A 17063-nucleotide genomic window follows, 5' to 3' on the forward strand; every position below is an offset into this window, starting at 1 on the left:
AACTTGCCAATTTGTTAGGCAAAATGATGATGTTACAGCTTAATTTGTTCTTGTTTGCTTCGCCTGTATGTATCGTACTAGTTTTATAGACAAACAGCAAATTATGGCAAGCTGTAATTTAGATTTTACAGTTTCTGAGTAGATACTCCATACAGTATGGTATATGTGAAATTATTCAGATATTTATCTTTAGTTATCTTTCGTTTTGATTATAAATCATATTAGGTTATATGCTTACCTTTGCATTATTTAGCAAAGTCTTCAATCCAGAATATTTTTATATTTTAAGATCTTTGTCTCATTTTATAAACATGTAAATTATAATGACAAATTCGGGAGAAACTGAAAACAGACTATTTAATTTCAGATTGCATACCTTAAGAAGCTTGTACGTTGACACTAGGCCTAGTAACTAACTTCTTTTTAATTATTGTGGCCAGAAACACCAGATGAAAATGGTAAAACCCAGAGAGCTGATGATTTTGTCTTGAAGAAAATAAAGAAGAAAAAGAAAAAGAAACACCGAGAAGATATGCGAGGAAGACGCCTTAAAATGTACAATAAGGAAGTACAAACCATCTGTGCTGGCCTGACCCGCATCAGTAAGGAAATCCTCACCCAAGGACAAATAAATAGCACTTCAGGAGTTAATAAGGAGTCCTTCAGGTATCTGAAAGATGAACAGCTGTGTCGATTAAATTTGGGCATGCAAGAATATCGGGTACCCCAAGGAGTACAGACACCTTTTATGACTCACCAGGAACATTCTATTCGTAGAAATTTCTTAAAAACAGGTACTAAATTTAGCAACTTTATTCATGAGGAACACCAGTCCAATGGTGGTGCTCTTGTCCTTCATGCTTACATGGATGAACTCTCATTTTTGTCTCCAATGGAGATGGAGAGATTTTCTGAGGAGTTTCTTGCTTTGACATTCAGTGAAAACGAGAAAAATGCTGCTTACTATGCTTTAGCAATAGTGCATGGAGCGGCTGCTTATCTCCCAGACTTCTTGGACTACTTTGCTTTTAATTTCCCCAACACTCCAGTGAAAATGGAAATTCTGGGCAAGAAAGATATTGAAACAACCACCATTTCAAATTTTCACACTCAGGTAAGGTAAAAATCATTGTTAAATTATTTAGTAGATACAGGTTACAGTACCTCAGAAGTATTAACTTCATTCTGTTTTATAGCACATAGCGGCACACTTTTGATTACAATTCATGGTGGTAGAGGTGGTTCAGATTGTTTATAACTCTAGTTAAAAAATCTTAACTGCTGAAATGCTTTGGGGTGTGGCTTGTTACTTGCTTGGTCTAAGAAATGCTTTATACCTGTTTGACGTCATTTTTTGTGGAACAAATTTTTATGGGAAACCAGCTTGAAAACCAACCCAGTTTTTTGTAAATTGGGTAATATTAGTGTGGATGATGTGATTTAGATCTGGTAGCCTCAGAGTGACTAGTTAAGACTTACCTTTTATGTCATGATAAAACACTTGAAGGCCTTGGCCTACTTGTCAGGTTTTTGCTGTTTTTGTTTCTCTTCTTTCAGTAACTTGTTGGCAGTCTATCCCAGAAACATACCCCATTTATGTGACTTGGAAGTGTCACTAGGAAGACCGCCATAGCCTCTGCTCCTTCTGCCTATGCATTATAGTAGGTAAAGACATTTTCTGAAGCCTTGCTTGGGCAGCTAGGCTTAAGTCAGCAGGGAAACCTCTCCTTCCTAACCAGTGGTTTTTAACCAAACATTTTTTCAGTGAAGTTATTTTAGGGCATAAAAAGAAGTTGATAATGTGTCCTAGTTTTGTTCTTGCTTGCTTTTTTCATAAGGATGCTAAACATGAATGGTCAGCTATAATTTGTATTATAGATATAAATTCTACACTAGTTTAGTGGAGACTTTCACTTTTTAGAGATTTATGATTATATAACCTGTTTTTTCAGGTTATCTAATAATTTGCTGCCATTCTTTTCCTTAAGGTTTTTTTTAAGTAAATAGATTTGCATCACAAGACTCTCAGCCACCTGCATTATAGTGGTTTCAAGCCACTTAGATTTATATGAAACCTTCTCTGACTTGAATCTTTTTAGTGATTCTTACCATCCTTGCCTCCAATGAGGGGAGTATCCAGTTTAGATTTATGAGCTTCAGAATTTCTCTAATTGAAGTTCTCTCTACAGTAGAGAGAGCAGGAGCAGCCAATCTGGAGAGGTCGCAAGATGGGGCTGCCCAAGATGTTGGAACACGATGTGCAATAAAGGGCTTCGTCTTGGATTTTGGCCTTATTACCACAATCAGGTACCGAAGTGCTGACTTTTGTAGTAGATTTTCTTTTTTCTTTTTATTTTTTTTTAAAAGGAGTTTTGCCCTTTGAAGGTTAAGGAATCCTATTTTTATAAATATTGGAAAAGGGACTGAAAATAATTCTCTTAAATATAGTTCTTAATCCTCCTAAGTCCCTATTTAACAAAGAAGGATATTGCTGAGAGCAGAATTATTGTTCTCTATCAATTTTTTCATTTAGAAAAATGCAGCAAATTTTCTATTGTAGTTGACAGACCAGCAGACATATCTGAGAAATAAGCCAGAAACTTGGGGGTGGGGGGAATATCTTGGTTTTCTAATGGTGATTTTTTTAACTTTCATATTAGCTAGTCTCTAGTGGATCAAGCTTATATGTCAATAGACAGTACCCAGTCTAAATAATTAATAGAATAAAATATCTCTAAATATTCCCTGCTGATTTTTGTCCTCCAACTAATTTTTTTTTAATGGAGCTGAAATTTAAATGACTGTACCAACAACTTACCTTGAGATTTGCTTTGAGATTTATAAAGTAGCCACTTTTTAAGAACATAACATATTATTCGTCATTTCAATCACCTAAGGATATTGAGGGCTGTTAAGTAAGTCTTGTGTTCCAGTGATCCTGGCACTTAATTTTATTTATGAATTTCAGTCATTGGAGAGACATGAGGTGTGGGTATGGGAGATTATCATAGCCCGTCAAACTATGAATTTGCAGCTAAAATTTTTGGCAGTTGGGATGGAACCTCACATAGTAGTTCAGATTTGTTTAGCATTTTGGGGTTTATAGCAGTGCTTTCATGTTCATATCTTACTATTTGAAATAATCTGTCGTGGGGTAGGTAAGCAGTTTTATCTATTTTTCATGGAAGAAACTGAGGCTTGGAGATGTTCATTGTTGTAACAAGGTCATGTAGCTAGTTAAGTAGAAATACTGGTCAGGGGATTCCCTGGTGGCTAAGTGGTTAGGACTTGGTGCTTTCACTGCTGAGGGCCCATGTTCAATCTCTGGCTAGGGAACGAAGATCCCATAAGCCATGCAACATGCCTCCCTCTCCCCTCCAGAAAGAAACAGTGTGCAAACCTATGCCACGGAAATGACAGATGCATTGTTTTACCAATTCTCCTTCCCTCACTGATGAAACTAGTGCTTTTATTTGTCTAAATATTGTGGTTAGTGAAATTAAAATATCTCACTTTAATACAGTGTTCAGAAAACTATTGTAATGTTTTTCAAAATTCTGTGTTTTGTTAAGCCTTATGAATTTCTGTTAAAAATAAAGCGAAGTAAATTTTTTATTACCTTAGAGATACAGTTAATGGAAGTTATTTATAGTTTAAATATGTAGCCATGATAATTATTCATGACTATATTTCAAGACAGTTTATTCAGCAAACAGTTGTTGAGAACTTACCATGTACTGCACAGTCTGTTCTTAAAAGGACTAAGTGATGAGCTCAATCCTAGTGGAAGAGATGAATAAACTAGCAATTATAATACAGTTTTAAGTATTAGAAGAGACGTAATGCATAGGCAAAACCCTGTAATAGAGGGAGCACAGTTTGTGGTGTTACCTGACTCAGACTTAAAGTGATTAGAAAAGGCATTTTAAAGCATGTGATGCTTGAATAGAGTCTTGAAAGAAGATTACTTAGCGTAATAAGGTCATCTTAAACATAGTGAATAATGAATAATAGCCTGTGCAAACATGGAGGCATTAGAGAATGGGGCGCTTTCAGGAAGCTGCAAATAGCTTGACATGCATAGTAAGAGTACATGCTGACTGTTAAGGGCAGTTAACACTGGAGAGAGAGACAGAAATCAGTTGTGAAGAGCTTCGTATGATGTGCTTAAAAAAAGTACTTTTTTCGGAAGGAAATGGGGAATCATTGGTGAGTTTTAATAGCAGAGTGCTATCAAGTTATGTTTGCAAAGATTGCACTGTATTGTGAAGGGTGAAATAGAGGAAAATGAGAGTGAAAGCGAGAAGACTGGTTAGATTACTGTGGTAACTAGAGTGGAAATGATCCATGTCCAAACTGATATTGACATTAGAGAGGAAGAAATGAAATTTGAGAAATAATTAGAAGATGGGATTAATTGCACTTGGTGAGGGAGGAGAATGGAGTATTAAAATGTGGTTTGGACAAATGAGCGGACTGTGGTGACAAAGTCAATACAGGATTGAAAAAGTTGGTTTCTAGGTGTTGAGTTTAATTTGAGATATTTTATGTTGAGGTGCTTGTGAGGACAAACAGAAATTTCTCTCTGTTAGATAGTAAGATATATGGATCTTAGACGGGGAGACATATCTAGACCTAAGATACAGAAGTTGGACCATTAGCATATATAGATGATCCAGGGACAGCATTAGAAATGGAAGAGATGAAGCTGTGAATGGAATTCTTTGATGCACCAACATGTATTAGGAACACGGGAAGAATTCAAAAAGAAAGAGAGGTAGAAGGAAGGTTACAGTACAACTTTTACAGGTTTTAAGAATTGATGAAGGGCTTAAATATCACATCCATATTAGGAGTCAAGTAAGATAAGGACAGAAAAGTGTTAGGTTGCTTAATTAGGAATTTAATTGGAAATATTATTTAGACCAGTGCTTTGCAAACAATGGCCATTTAAATAGTGTAAATTATGCTTTTTTTTTTAAAAGAAGCTTGGTACTTGCTCTGTGAATAAATTTGGCACCACCAGGGAGCTTGCTAGAAATGTAGACTCTCAGGTCCCTACCCAGGTCTTGAGTCAGAATCTGCATTTTAACAAGATCCTCAGGTTATTCATATACATATTAAGGTTTGAGAAGTACTACTTTAGAACTTACTGGCTCTGGCTGGAGAAAGTAAAATTCAAATGTAGGTTTTATTATGTGCAAGAAAAATTATAGCTTCTGTTACTTTCATGTATTTAAATTAGTGTGGTAGGCAAGCTAGGATGCACATGGAAGTGCTTGTTTCCTTTACAGTTCAAAAAAAAGTCAAATGTTTTAACCCCGAAGGAGGTAAGTTCATGATAAATATCAGTTGAAGCTGATTCTCAAATTTGATTACTTATCTGTTAGAAGTTGATAACAGGATAATTTTGTAAAGTTGAGTTTCCAATCTAAAATACTACACATATATTGGTAATATGGTATTTTTATAATTCTGTGGATTATTCAGGTCAAATTAAGTTTTAAATAATCATTGGCTAAATAACAGTTTTGACCAAAAGTTTGTGCTTGTGAAATCTTTTGGTCAGTTAATGGAGAAAAATTAGTGTTCACTTGGAAATGTATTTTCTTCTTAAAAAACTATGGAATATATATAATTTATGATGTTTTTTTGATTGGATGTTATTTCTTATAATTATTAGCTACTTGGAAACTTTTTTTTAATGGTTTCGACTTTGAAGTGTGATAGTTCTGCAATAAGTATGGGAACCAGGATCCCACTTGCCACAGGGCAACTGATTCTGAGAGCTGCAACTAGAGAAGACTGTGAGCAGCAACAAAGAGCCTGCATGCCACAGCTAAGATCCAAGGCAGCCACATAAATAAATAAATATTTTAAAAAAGAGAGCATAGAACTAGAAGAGTGCTTTGTAGCTTGGTAAATAACTGAGAAACTCTTAAAGAACTACAGTGTGTTACATAAAAGAAGAAATAAATATTTTAGTTAACTGACTTTATAAAACAGCATAAAAATGGTAGACTTGGTTTTTTTTTCTCTCATTCTAAGTACAGCTTACAATAGACTCGTTTTGACTCATGCTGCTTTTTTACTGTATATTTTAAAGTGGGAGTGCCTTTCTATTCACAGGTCACAAGGTTAGGAAGATTGCTGGCTAGCTTTTTCCTTTCTGTTTTTTTTAAACAATCAGCTCGAAAAGGCTTCTTCCTGAAAGATGAGTTCTATGCAGTAATTATTATCCTACCACCCCTCACCACCTCCCCCCCACTTCTCCTCCCCTCGGGGTTTTTCCATATTGTGTATTTCTAGCTTAGTGTTCTACTAGGTTTTTCTTTTTTAAAAAGAAGTTGTTTTGTTTTATTCTTCTAGAGCAGTTTTGACAGCAAAATTGAGAGGAAGGTACGGAAATTTCCTATATACTCCCAGTCCCCACATATGCATTAGTTCCTCCCATTATCAGCATAGCCCACCTCTCCACCGCCTCGCCCCCAGCCCCCTGTTCTCCCTGCCAGAGTGATAAATTTAATTGCTGAATCTACACTGATAACATCGTAATCGTCCAAGGTTCATAGTTTATATTACACTTCACTCCTGGTATTGTACAGTCTCTGGGTTTGGGCTAACATATAATGATATATGTTCATCATTAGGGTAACATACAGAGAATTTTCAAACTGCCCGAAAAATCGTCTGTGCTGTGCCTGATTCTTCCCTTTCTCCCCTTCTAACCGCTGCCAACCACTGATCTTTTTTAGTGTTTCCATGGTTTCAACTTTAAAAGAATGTCATATAGTTAGAATCATATAATGTGTAGCCTTTTCAGATTGGCTTCTTCCACTTAGTAAAATATACATTTACGCTTCCTCTGTGGCTTTTCATGGGTTAATATGTGTGCTTAGTCGCTCAGTTGTGTCTGACTCTTTGCAACCCCATGGACTGTAGCCCACCAGGCTCCTCTGTCCATGGGGATTCTCCAGGCAAGAATACTGGAGTGGGTTGCTATGCCCTTTTCCAGGAGATCTTCCCAACCCAGGGATTGAACCCAGGTCTCCCACGTTGAGGGCACATTCTTTACCATCTGAGCCACCAGGGAAGCCTGCTTGATAGCTCATTGATAGCCAGTGTGATAGCTCATCATGATTTGATCAGTTCAGTTGCTTATTCGTGTCTAACTCTTTGCAACCCCATGGACTGCAGCTCACCAGGCTTCCCTGTCCATCATCAACTTCTGGAGCTTTGCTCAAACTCATGTCCATCGAGTCAGTGATGCCATCCAACCATCTCATCCTCTGTCATCTCCTTCTCCTGCTTTCAGTCTTTCCCAGCATTAGGGTCTTTTCCAGTAAGTCAATTCTTCCCATCAGGTGGCCAAAGTATTGGAGCTTCAGCTTCAGCATCAGTCCTTCCAATGGATATTCAAGGTTGATTTCCTTTACAATTGACTGGTTTGATCTCCTTGTAGTCCAAGGAACTCTCAAGAGTCTTCTCCAACACCACAGTTCAAAAACATAAATTCTTTGGCGCTCAGCTTTCTATATGGTCCAAGTCTTACAACCATACATGACTACTGGAAACTATAGCTTTGACTTGTCAGACCTTCGTCGGCAAAGTAATGTCTCTGCTTTTTAATATGCTGTCTAGGTTGGTCATAGCTTTTCTTGCAAGGAGCAAGCGTCTTTTAATTTCATGGCTGCAATCACCATCTGCAGTGATTTTGGAGCCCAAATAAAGTCTATCACTGTTTCTGTTGTTTCCCCATCTCTTTGCCATGAAGTGATGGGACCAGATGCCACGATTTTAGTTTTTTGAATGTTGAGTTTTAAGCCAGCTTTTTCACTGTCCTCTTTCACTTTCATCAAGAGGCTCTTCAGTTCCTCTTTGCTTTCTGCCATAAGGATGGTGTCATATGCATATCTGAGGTTATTGGTATTTCCCCCTGCAATTTTGATTCCAGCTTGTGCTTCATCCAGCCCGGCATTTCACATGATGTACTTTCCTTTTTTTTAGGACTAAATATTAATAATATTTCATTGCCTGGATGTACCACAGTTTATTTATCCATTCATTTATTAAAGGACTTGTTGGTTACTTCCAGGTTTTGGCTATTATGAGTAAAGCTACTGTCTTCTAATTTTTAACTGATCTATGGCTATCCTTATTACAAGGTGTATTATTGGGGAGCACAGCTGAAGGTTATTTAACACTCAGTTGATACAGGGTAACTTTATAAAGTTTATGATCTAAAGGACTACATATGTATTGACATAGAGCAATATATATTGCAAAATATATTCAAATATAATTGTTTCAACTTTTATAGGTAGTATAAATACATTTAAAAATTTAATGCATCCAAAGCTAACTACCATTTTCTCATGGGCATTACCCTCCTATGTACAAACTATCCTCCCCTACTTGCTTTGCCTTCTGATTTTACTAGAGGGTGAGTTTTCCCTGTTTGGCATTATGTCTCTTGCTTCCGTAGCAGCCTTATTTTTTCCTGTTCTTTGTTCTCTACATACCTCCCTCCAGTTCTCATTATACTTGCTTCTTCCTTCCCATCACATACTTTGGGAAGTGGTAGAACTCAATTTGTTCTTTGCTCTCAAGTACCATTTCCAGGCCAGAGTTTCTCAAACATGCCAGATCCTAAGAATAATCTGGGCTTGCTAGTTCCAGACACATATTTAGAATCTCATGTTCCACTCCTGGAATTTCTGATTCATTCTGTCTAGAGTGAGACCTGAGATAAATACTCAAGTGATTTGATTCTTGTGATCAGGCAAGTGTAAGAAACACTAAACAACTTCATAATTCCAAACAGAGACTCTATACCTACTTCCCTAGGATCTTTACTCATTTCCATCCCACCTTTCCCCCTTCCATTGCTCTGTAAAGAAAATTGCACATTATTTTAAGTGAATTCCTGCTTTATATGGTTCCTTCATTTTAATTAAAGGAATATTTTTATTCTCCCAAGAAGTCAGTCTTTATGAGATTTATTTCAGTATTTATCGTCTAATGTTTTGCTATGCATGTATGCACATATAAACAATGTTATGTAACAATTTTGTGTGATTTAACACTAAGTCATAAATGGCATGTATCATTCTACACATTGCTTTGGTTCAACATTGCTTTTTTTAAATTTCAACATTGCTTTTTAGAATTACATTGATACATGTAATTCAGATTCATTTATTTTAACCACTGTGTGTGTGTATGTGTGACTATATCAATTTATTTTCTTGTTTTTGAGCATTTAGCATGTTTGCAGTTTTGTAATACTATTGTGTTGGATTAAGAATATATTTGGAGATTTATCCTGAGGTGTATATATCTTGTATACATCCCACGTATCCTGTACACGTATATAGTGGGATTTCTGTTTGCCTTTTTCTTCTCTTCTGGGGGTCTGTGACTATTTTGTTGCCTTAATTCAGTGACTCAGATATCTGAAAAGTCTTTCTTCTACCATTACATTTGATTGGTAGTTCAGGTAGATGTGAAATTCTAGGTTGGAGATCATTTATCTGCAGATTTATAAAGATGTTGCTCCAGTATCTTTAAGCTTTGAGTGTTGCTACTGAGAAATCCAAAGTCAAGGTGTCCTGTTTTTTCTCTGGAAGCTTTCAAAACCTCCTTCCTAAAAAATTTCAAAACACTGAGAATAATGTGCCTTGAGATGGGTCTCTTTTTGCTTTTTAAAATGTTTAATTTATGAAATAAATGATAAACAGGTATAAAGAATAATAAGCACATGTATTCTCACCACTTTGTAGTTGAAGGCCACCTCCAACCCCTATGGTTTTTCTCAGGTCTCACTGGTATGAGTCTTTTGTTGTTGTTCACTCTGATGAACATTTAGGTTTTTTCAGTGTGGGAATGATCCTTCTGTTCTTCTGTTACTTCTTTGTTAATTTCCTTACCTCAGTTTTCCTGTCCTTCTGAAACTTTTATGAGTTGGATTGAACCTCCAATTTTCTTATCAATCCTTTTATTTTTCTTTGTCTTTTTATTCTACTTTTTGGGGAGATTTAACTATCTTCTTTTTCTCCTGTTGGTTTATTTCAGCTGTACTACTTTGTATTTAAGAGCTTGTTCTTGTTTTTTGCTTTTTTTCTTCTTTTAAAAAAATAACTTTCCTGTTTTTATTTCATGAATGCAGTATCATCTTTCATCTCTCTGATGGTATTAATTATACTTGTTTTGAAATTTCTTTTATCTCTAAGTTGTCTGTTTCATCAAGTTTCTTTTTGTTTGTCTTAATTTTCTGTTAATGTTAGATATTTTCTTCAAAGGTCTGGTCATCTGTTTATATTTAAATATGAATCAGTACAAAACTGATTAGAAACTCATCAACTTGTAGATGGGACTTAGCATTTGATGATGACTGGGTAAGGACTCTGGCCATGTCATTATCAGAAAACTCCAGATATTAGCATTTCGAGATCTTTTCTTTGGGGCTTTTAATTTTTACAGCTAAGAATCTACCACATTTTTGCTAGAGGAGTAGAGTAGCTTGTACCCCTATCTGCTAGAATTCTTGGAACTGAACTATGGAAATAGGTAGGTGATTCATTGTTAAACTATATGGAATTTTAATTCTGTCTTTTCAGTATACAGGGTTTCTTTCACACTTTCACAGTTGTACCTGGTAGTTTTGTTTCTATAGCCTCTTGTCTGTTTTCTCCACAAATATAGATAGAATAAGGAAAAGGATTGGATGTGGGAGGTGGAAGGTAAGTACGTGGAGGGGTCTGAATGACTTGTAAACAGATTTTAAACCCATCTTCATTGTTTTAGTTCTGTGCTTTGTTTCCCATCTTCTGTGGTATTTAGCCTTTCCATGAGTTTGTAGCACAAACTTGCTTTTGAGGTATCTTCTGTACTCAATGTTCAAAGTTCTCAGTTTGCTGATTCTATACATTTTTTACCTTCAGAATATGTTTTGATAGCTTGTATTTATCATTTTCACTTCTGTTTGAGCTTCTGGAATTTATAGCCTTTCTGTTTTACTCTCAATTGAGTGGGGTTTTGATAAGGAATAAAAATAAATCATACGTTCAGTCTACCTTAACTAGCAGCCGCCTTTACCTTTTCACTACTCTGCATTAGTATTAAAGCATCACACAAAAGACGTAAATGGAAAGATATATCACATTCTTGGATTGAGAAGAATCAACATCAAATGATGATTCCCCTAAATTGTAAATCAAACATAATCCCAATAAGAACCCCAGTAATTGTTTTTTTCTGGGACAATTTTGACTTGGAAATTTATGTGAAAAAATAGATAGGAACTTTGAAAAAGAAAAGCAGTGATGGAGGAGTGCCTTATCAGATACCAATATATTTTAAAGATTTAATTATTAAATAAGCATAGACTAGTTTGTGAACATTGTTCAGTGAAACAGAAAAGTCCAGAAATAGACCCAAATACGTATAGACATATGATATATAAAAATGGTAGCATCTGAAGTCATTGGTGACAGAGATGGTAGTGCTGGGACAGCAGGGTGTCTAGAGTGTATATTAGTATTGGTATCACTGTGTACCATGAAAGAACTGTGTGCCAGTTCTTTCATAACTTTGGAGTGGCAAAGGTCTTTTTAACTATGACCAAAACAAAACCAAACATCACATAAACAAGGTCAAAAGACAAATTTGTATCACCGACAGAAGATTAACCTTTCTAAACTATAAAGAGCTCTAGAAATACTAACAGATAAGAGAAATACTAGCAACACAGTATAAAAATAAGCATTCCAAATGGACACTTAACAGAAAAAGAAATACAAATGGCCCTTTAATCCTGTTATCTGAAAAGGCATGCAACTTCATTCCTAAGAAAATGAAATTAAAACTACTAAAATGCCAGTTTTAACTTATTAGTGAAAATCCAGAAGTTTTTTTAATATCCTCTTAATGGAGTAGTGGGGCAACTCGTACTTTCTTATATAGCTGCTGAAAGCTTATACACCCTATTGAGGGTTGCTTAGTCTTTCCATCCTATTTCTCCCTGATCCTGTGTCCTTCTCTAACCACAAACCATTCTTATTTTCACAGTCAAACTTCTTGAAAGAATTGTCTGCATTTGCTGTCTCCATTTCCTTATATCTCCACATCAGTTTGGTTTCTGGCCTCATAATTAATTTCCCTGAAACATCTCTTGCTAAGGTCACCAGTCAGCATTTTTCATCTTCATCTTCCTAGAAGTCTCAGCAGCATTTTGATCAAATTCCTTGAGGTATTTTCTTACTTTGATTTTCATAATACTGTGCTCTCTCGGTTTTTTTCACACCTCTCTGACCACTTGACAACTCCTGTAAGTTGTTTTTTTGCCGACTTTTCTTTCCCCTTTGTGCTTTTTTAATTTGGAGCTTTCTAAGATGCTTGCTCTTTGAACTCTTATTTTCTCTAGTCAGGTCTCTTTTAAAACTAAGTTAACAAGTTACCACAAAACATAGTGCCTAAGTGTTACTGAAAGGAGTTTGTGTGGGGGGTGGAGGGGCAGTGTCCTGCTACTCACTGCTCAAAAGCCAATAAGCAGGCCAGGTTGCTGGAAAGGAAAAGTGAAAGTGGAGTCTCTCAGTCATGTGCGACTCTTTGCAACCCCATGGACTGTAGCCCACTAGGCTGTTTGGTCCATGGAGTTCTCCAGGCAAGAATACTGGAGTGGATTGCCATTTCCTTCTCCAAGGGATCTTCCCAGCCCAGGGATTGAACCTGGTTTTCCCACATTGTGGGCAGGTGGAAAGGAAAGTTTCCATTATTTCAGGTGACAGCAACTGGGGTTGTGGGGGGGGGCGGTGGTGGGGTGTGGTGAGAGTACAGACATCTGTCCAAAGGCTGACTTCCCCAACCCTGACAAGCAGGGAGTTGAGAGCATTTATAGACGGTGTAGGGGGGCGGGGGGGTGCGGTCTCCATGCAGAAACAGCACAGTCATCTCTAACAGTCATCTTCAGATTGGTCATCAGTGGTCTGACTAGCATCATCATGATGGTTTTAGGTACAGTTAATCTTCAGTTCAGGGTGGACTTATTTCTTTGCAGTCAATTCTTGGAATTGTGGCAGCTCAGGTTCTTGTTTCAGTCTGGTCATCATGTAGTTAACTTTTCCATCCGGAGGTTTTAGTATCTACAAGACAGCTCACAGGATATGGCTCAGAATATTATCTATAGCCCTTGAGAAACAGCTAAAAGTCCTTGATTGTGGTTAATGACTACATTATTATTATTTAGTCTCCTCTGACTGTTTTCCTTTGTTCCCACATTTCTCACTTCTCTGATTAAACTTATTCTTGACTGAAGTTTTCCAAGGCAAAAGGCAGGCATAGGACATGGTGGGTGGCAAGGACCATATGGTCCTGCTCCATTTCACTAAGACAATATAAATTTAGTCTCTTACAGTTCTGAAGGGTCTGAAGACTCTTTTTCTTAAAATCTGCTTGTTTTTTGTTTGCCTTTTTTTTTTTTTTTTGCTTAGTGGCCATGTGTATTTCCTGGCTTGTGAGTCCCTTCCTCCATCTTCAGAGTACATCAGTCCAGTCTCAGCGTCTATCATCACATCACCTTCTCTTTGTCAGATCCCCTCTGATTCCTTCTTTTGACACCCATGATTACAGTTAGGGCTCACCTGGATAACCCAGACTATCTCCCCATCTCCAAAGTCTTAATTCATTCACAGCTGCCAAGTCCTTTTGCCATGTAAGATAACAGTCACAGGTTCTAGGGATTAAGACCTTGAGAGTCTTTAGAAGAGTTGTTCTTCAGCTCATCTTGTCCCCAGCTGAAGGTATCACCTCCCCACCCAAACCTGGTCCTCTCCTCTGGTAGAAAGAGTGGTTTCTCTGGTTGCCAGGGGCAGAACCTGTAAGACATTCTTGACAGTCCTTTCTCTTCTCTGTTATATCTGGTCTTTCCCCAAGACCTCACAGTTTTATCAGTATTTTTCAAGTTTTTAAAACATCAACTCCACTGCTGAAAGCTTAGTCTGTTGTTTCTTGTTTGGACTATTCCAGAAACCTCCTAATTAGTCTCTTCTCTTTCACTGTCCCTTTGACAAAACCAAACCAAACCCCAGGCCCCCTACCCTGCTAAAAAAAGGCAAACCTGATAACTTTCTTTTACTTTAGTGACTTCCCAAATTCTTAATGTGGCCTTCAAGGATTTCTATAATCCAACTACAGTTCATTTCTCCAGTCTCATCTTTATTTTTCTCTTTTGTTTTCTATTTAGCACCATTAGCTTTCTTTTAGACCCTAGAAAGAGTGATGCTTAAGGATTTTGTTTCCTTTAAACTTGTTATGTGTGTTTAGTCACTCAGCTGTGTCCGACTCTTTGAAACCCTATGGACTGTAGCCTGCCAGGCTCCTCTGTTCATGGGGATTCTCTAGGCAAGAATACTGGAGTGGGTTGCCATGCCCTCTTCCAGGGGATCTTCCCAACCCAGGGATCAAACCCAGCTCTCCCACATTGCAGGCAGGTCTTTACCCTCTGAGCCACCAAGGAAGCCCAAGAATACTAGAGTGGGTAGGCTATCCCTTCTCCAGGGGAACTTCCCAACCCAGGAATTGAACCATAGTGTCCTTTGTTGCAGGCAGATCTTTACCAGCTGAGGTACCCGGGAAGCTCTTAAACTTGTTCTATAGAGTTTAATTCATTGTTATTTTTGAGGAACAGTTTATTCCCTAGATCAGGATCCCATGTTCTCCTTCATAGTGTCCTAAAAGTGCCTGAAGACTTGTCACACTTTATAGTTAAATATTTGTTTAGTGTCTGCCTCTTTCTACTAGACTGTAAGTTTACAGGGACTAGTTAAAGGTCTGGTTTGCTGTATCTGTATTTAGGACAGTTTCTGTGTATAATATATGGTAAACTTTGATTAAATGAATGATACTGACCTTCCTGTAATCCTTGTGCTTTATTTAAGGTTATGTAAGGCTACTTGTGAGAAGATTCCAAGTATTTGAAGATTACTGTGTCCCCACTTTCATAATTTCAAGTCATATACTTCTGAAATATTTTTAATTTCATCATTCTTCCAATTTTCTGATTTCCAAGTCACTAATCATCTTAGTTGTTCTCTTTTGAGTGTGCTTTTGTAATAGACTTTTTTTTTTTTTTTTAGCCCAGAGCAGGAGATAATACTCCAGATGTCATCTGTGCAATATGAAGTATTACCTCCTTTAGTACAAAGTGTACATATGGTATAGGCTAAACCACCATAACAAAGAGATCGCACATATAGTAGCTAGAACAAAATAAATTTCTCTCTTAAATAACAAGTCCAGAGGTAAAGCAGCTCTGTCCCATCTGATGTCATCTTGGATTCTACTTTTGTTCTATCTTTGGTTTTTCCATTTCCTCTGACTTTGTCATGTGCATGGTTGAACTTGGCCCTCAAAAGAAAAAAGAGGAAGTGGAAAGCAGGCAGCTTATATATGGTCTGGAAATTGCGTATGTAACTTATGCTAACATTTTGGCCAGAATTTAGTCACACTTAGCTGCCAAGCAGCTCTATGCCCAAGAAGTTTTGTAAGAAAAAAAAAGATAGAATAGTTACTGGGCGATAATTAGTAATTTGCTTGTTTGGCATTAGGTCACAGTTAGTACCTGTTGAATTTCTGGCCATAAATATTGTCAGTCTTCTAACTTGTGCTGTTAATTTTTAAAATACATTATAAACATTAGCATTTGTTAAATTATTATATATAAACAGTAGATACTGTTAAACAGCTCTACTACTACCACCTTTTGGGGGGGCCAGAGTTTAATGGCTGATTATTTCTAGACTCAGTAAGCACAAATTCAACAATTTCTCCTCTTCAGGTTTACTTTCTTCTCTTTCCAGAATAGGAGAGGATGTTTTATATTACTACATGTCACATATTAATTATTCTAGGTGTTTGCCTTTTTACGTTGTCTTCAAGCTCAGTGCTGTTGAATTTAGTGGTACTTAAATTAGGTAATCATGGAGTACTGTATAAAAATGTTAATTCAGTTTCACTTTGTGTGTAAAATTTAAAGCAATGTGATTTCAGATTTTTAATGCATTAAAAGTTGTATAATCTCAAAGCCAGCAGGCCACAGAAGTTGATGAAAACTACCACATGGCTGTGTACTTCTTCAAGGTTAAGTTATGTGAGATTTAAATGGTGATTCATCTTTGGGAGACTTACCATGTAGTTTGAAAGCCGTTGCTGGAAGGAATTTATGATAATTGGGAATAGCTGGAGGAGGTATTTGGAAGAGACTGATAATTCTTTTATTAACCCTGAAAGCATATGGTTCCTAGAGCTGGTATCAATACCAAAGTTAAATCTGCTTTAGTTGTTTAGGGTGCTTGGCTTAGAAAGGTTAGAATAATGCTTGCTTAGAAAAACTTCTTTACCTCTATATCACATAATATATCCTTTTCCCCAGACTGCCTCCCGTGACTTTTAATAGCATGATGATCATACAAACAAATGGAATGTAATTCATACAAATATATGCAAGGTAATTCTGGTCTGGGATCACCTAAGGAGATCTGGGGGGAAAGATTCATAAGGAATTAAGAAATGACTGCTATTTAATAACAAGATCTCAGACCTTGTGTGTGTGTGTGTGTGTGTGTGTGTGTGTGTGTGTGGAATGACATTAAATTGTCTATAGAAAAAAAAAGCAGTGGGATGATTCTGAAAACACTGCTAAAAAACTAGCAGTAAAGAACTGTAAGAAATACTAGAAGGTCCTTTATTCTTTCTGTTAAGCAAAATAGGTGGTTTTTGAAACAGTAACAATTGTCTTTAAAAAAAAATTTTGACTGTTCAATAGAGACCTACCTTTTAAAAGTATAATTATATATTAGGCTTCTCAACTTAATCTGCATCTTACATAAGGTAGAAAATGCTAGGTTACTGAACCAAGGTGAAATGCTGGTTAGAATCTAGTGTTTAAGTCATCTGTATGTACAGGATCTGTCTCTCCATTTGAGAAACAATTCATTCTGAATTGGAGGTTGGAGTATTAAGAACATACATAATATGGCTAGAATTAATATCAGCTTGTATTGTTG

At 36.7% G+C, this 17063-nt stretch overlaps 1 protein-coding gene across 2 annotated transcripts in view; it reads left to right on the forward strand.

The window, feature by feature from the left end:
• RSBN1 (round spermatid basic protein 1) overlaps positions 1–17063 on the forward strand; it is a 43804-nt gene that overhangs the window by 10739 nt on the left and 16002 nt on the right. For both annotated transcript variants that reach the window (XM_061410551.1, XM_061410549.1), the window contains exon 2: positions 441–1114. In XM_061410551.1, coding sequence (XP_061266535.1) covers positions 441–1114 — 674 coding nt within the window. The remainder of the gene's footprint in view (positions 1–440; positions 1115–17063) is intronic.

This window comes from Bos javanicus, chromosome 3, assembly GCF_032452875.1.
Source record: "Bos javanicus breed banteng chromosome 3, ARS-OSU_banteng_1.0, whole genome shotgun sequence".
Lineage (NCBI taxonomy): Eukaryota > Metazoa > Chordata > Mammalia > Artiodactyla > Bovidae > Bos > Bos javanicus.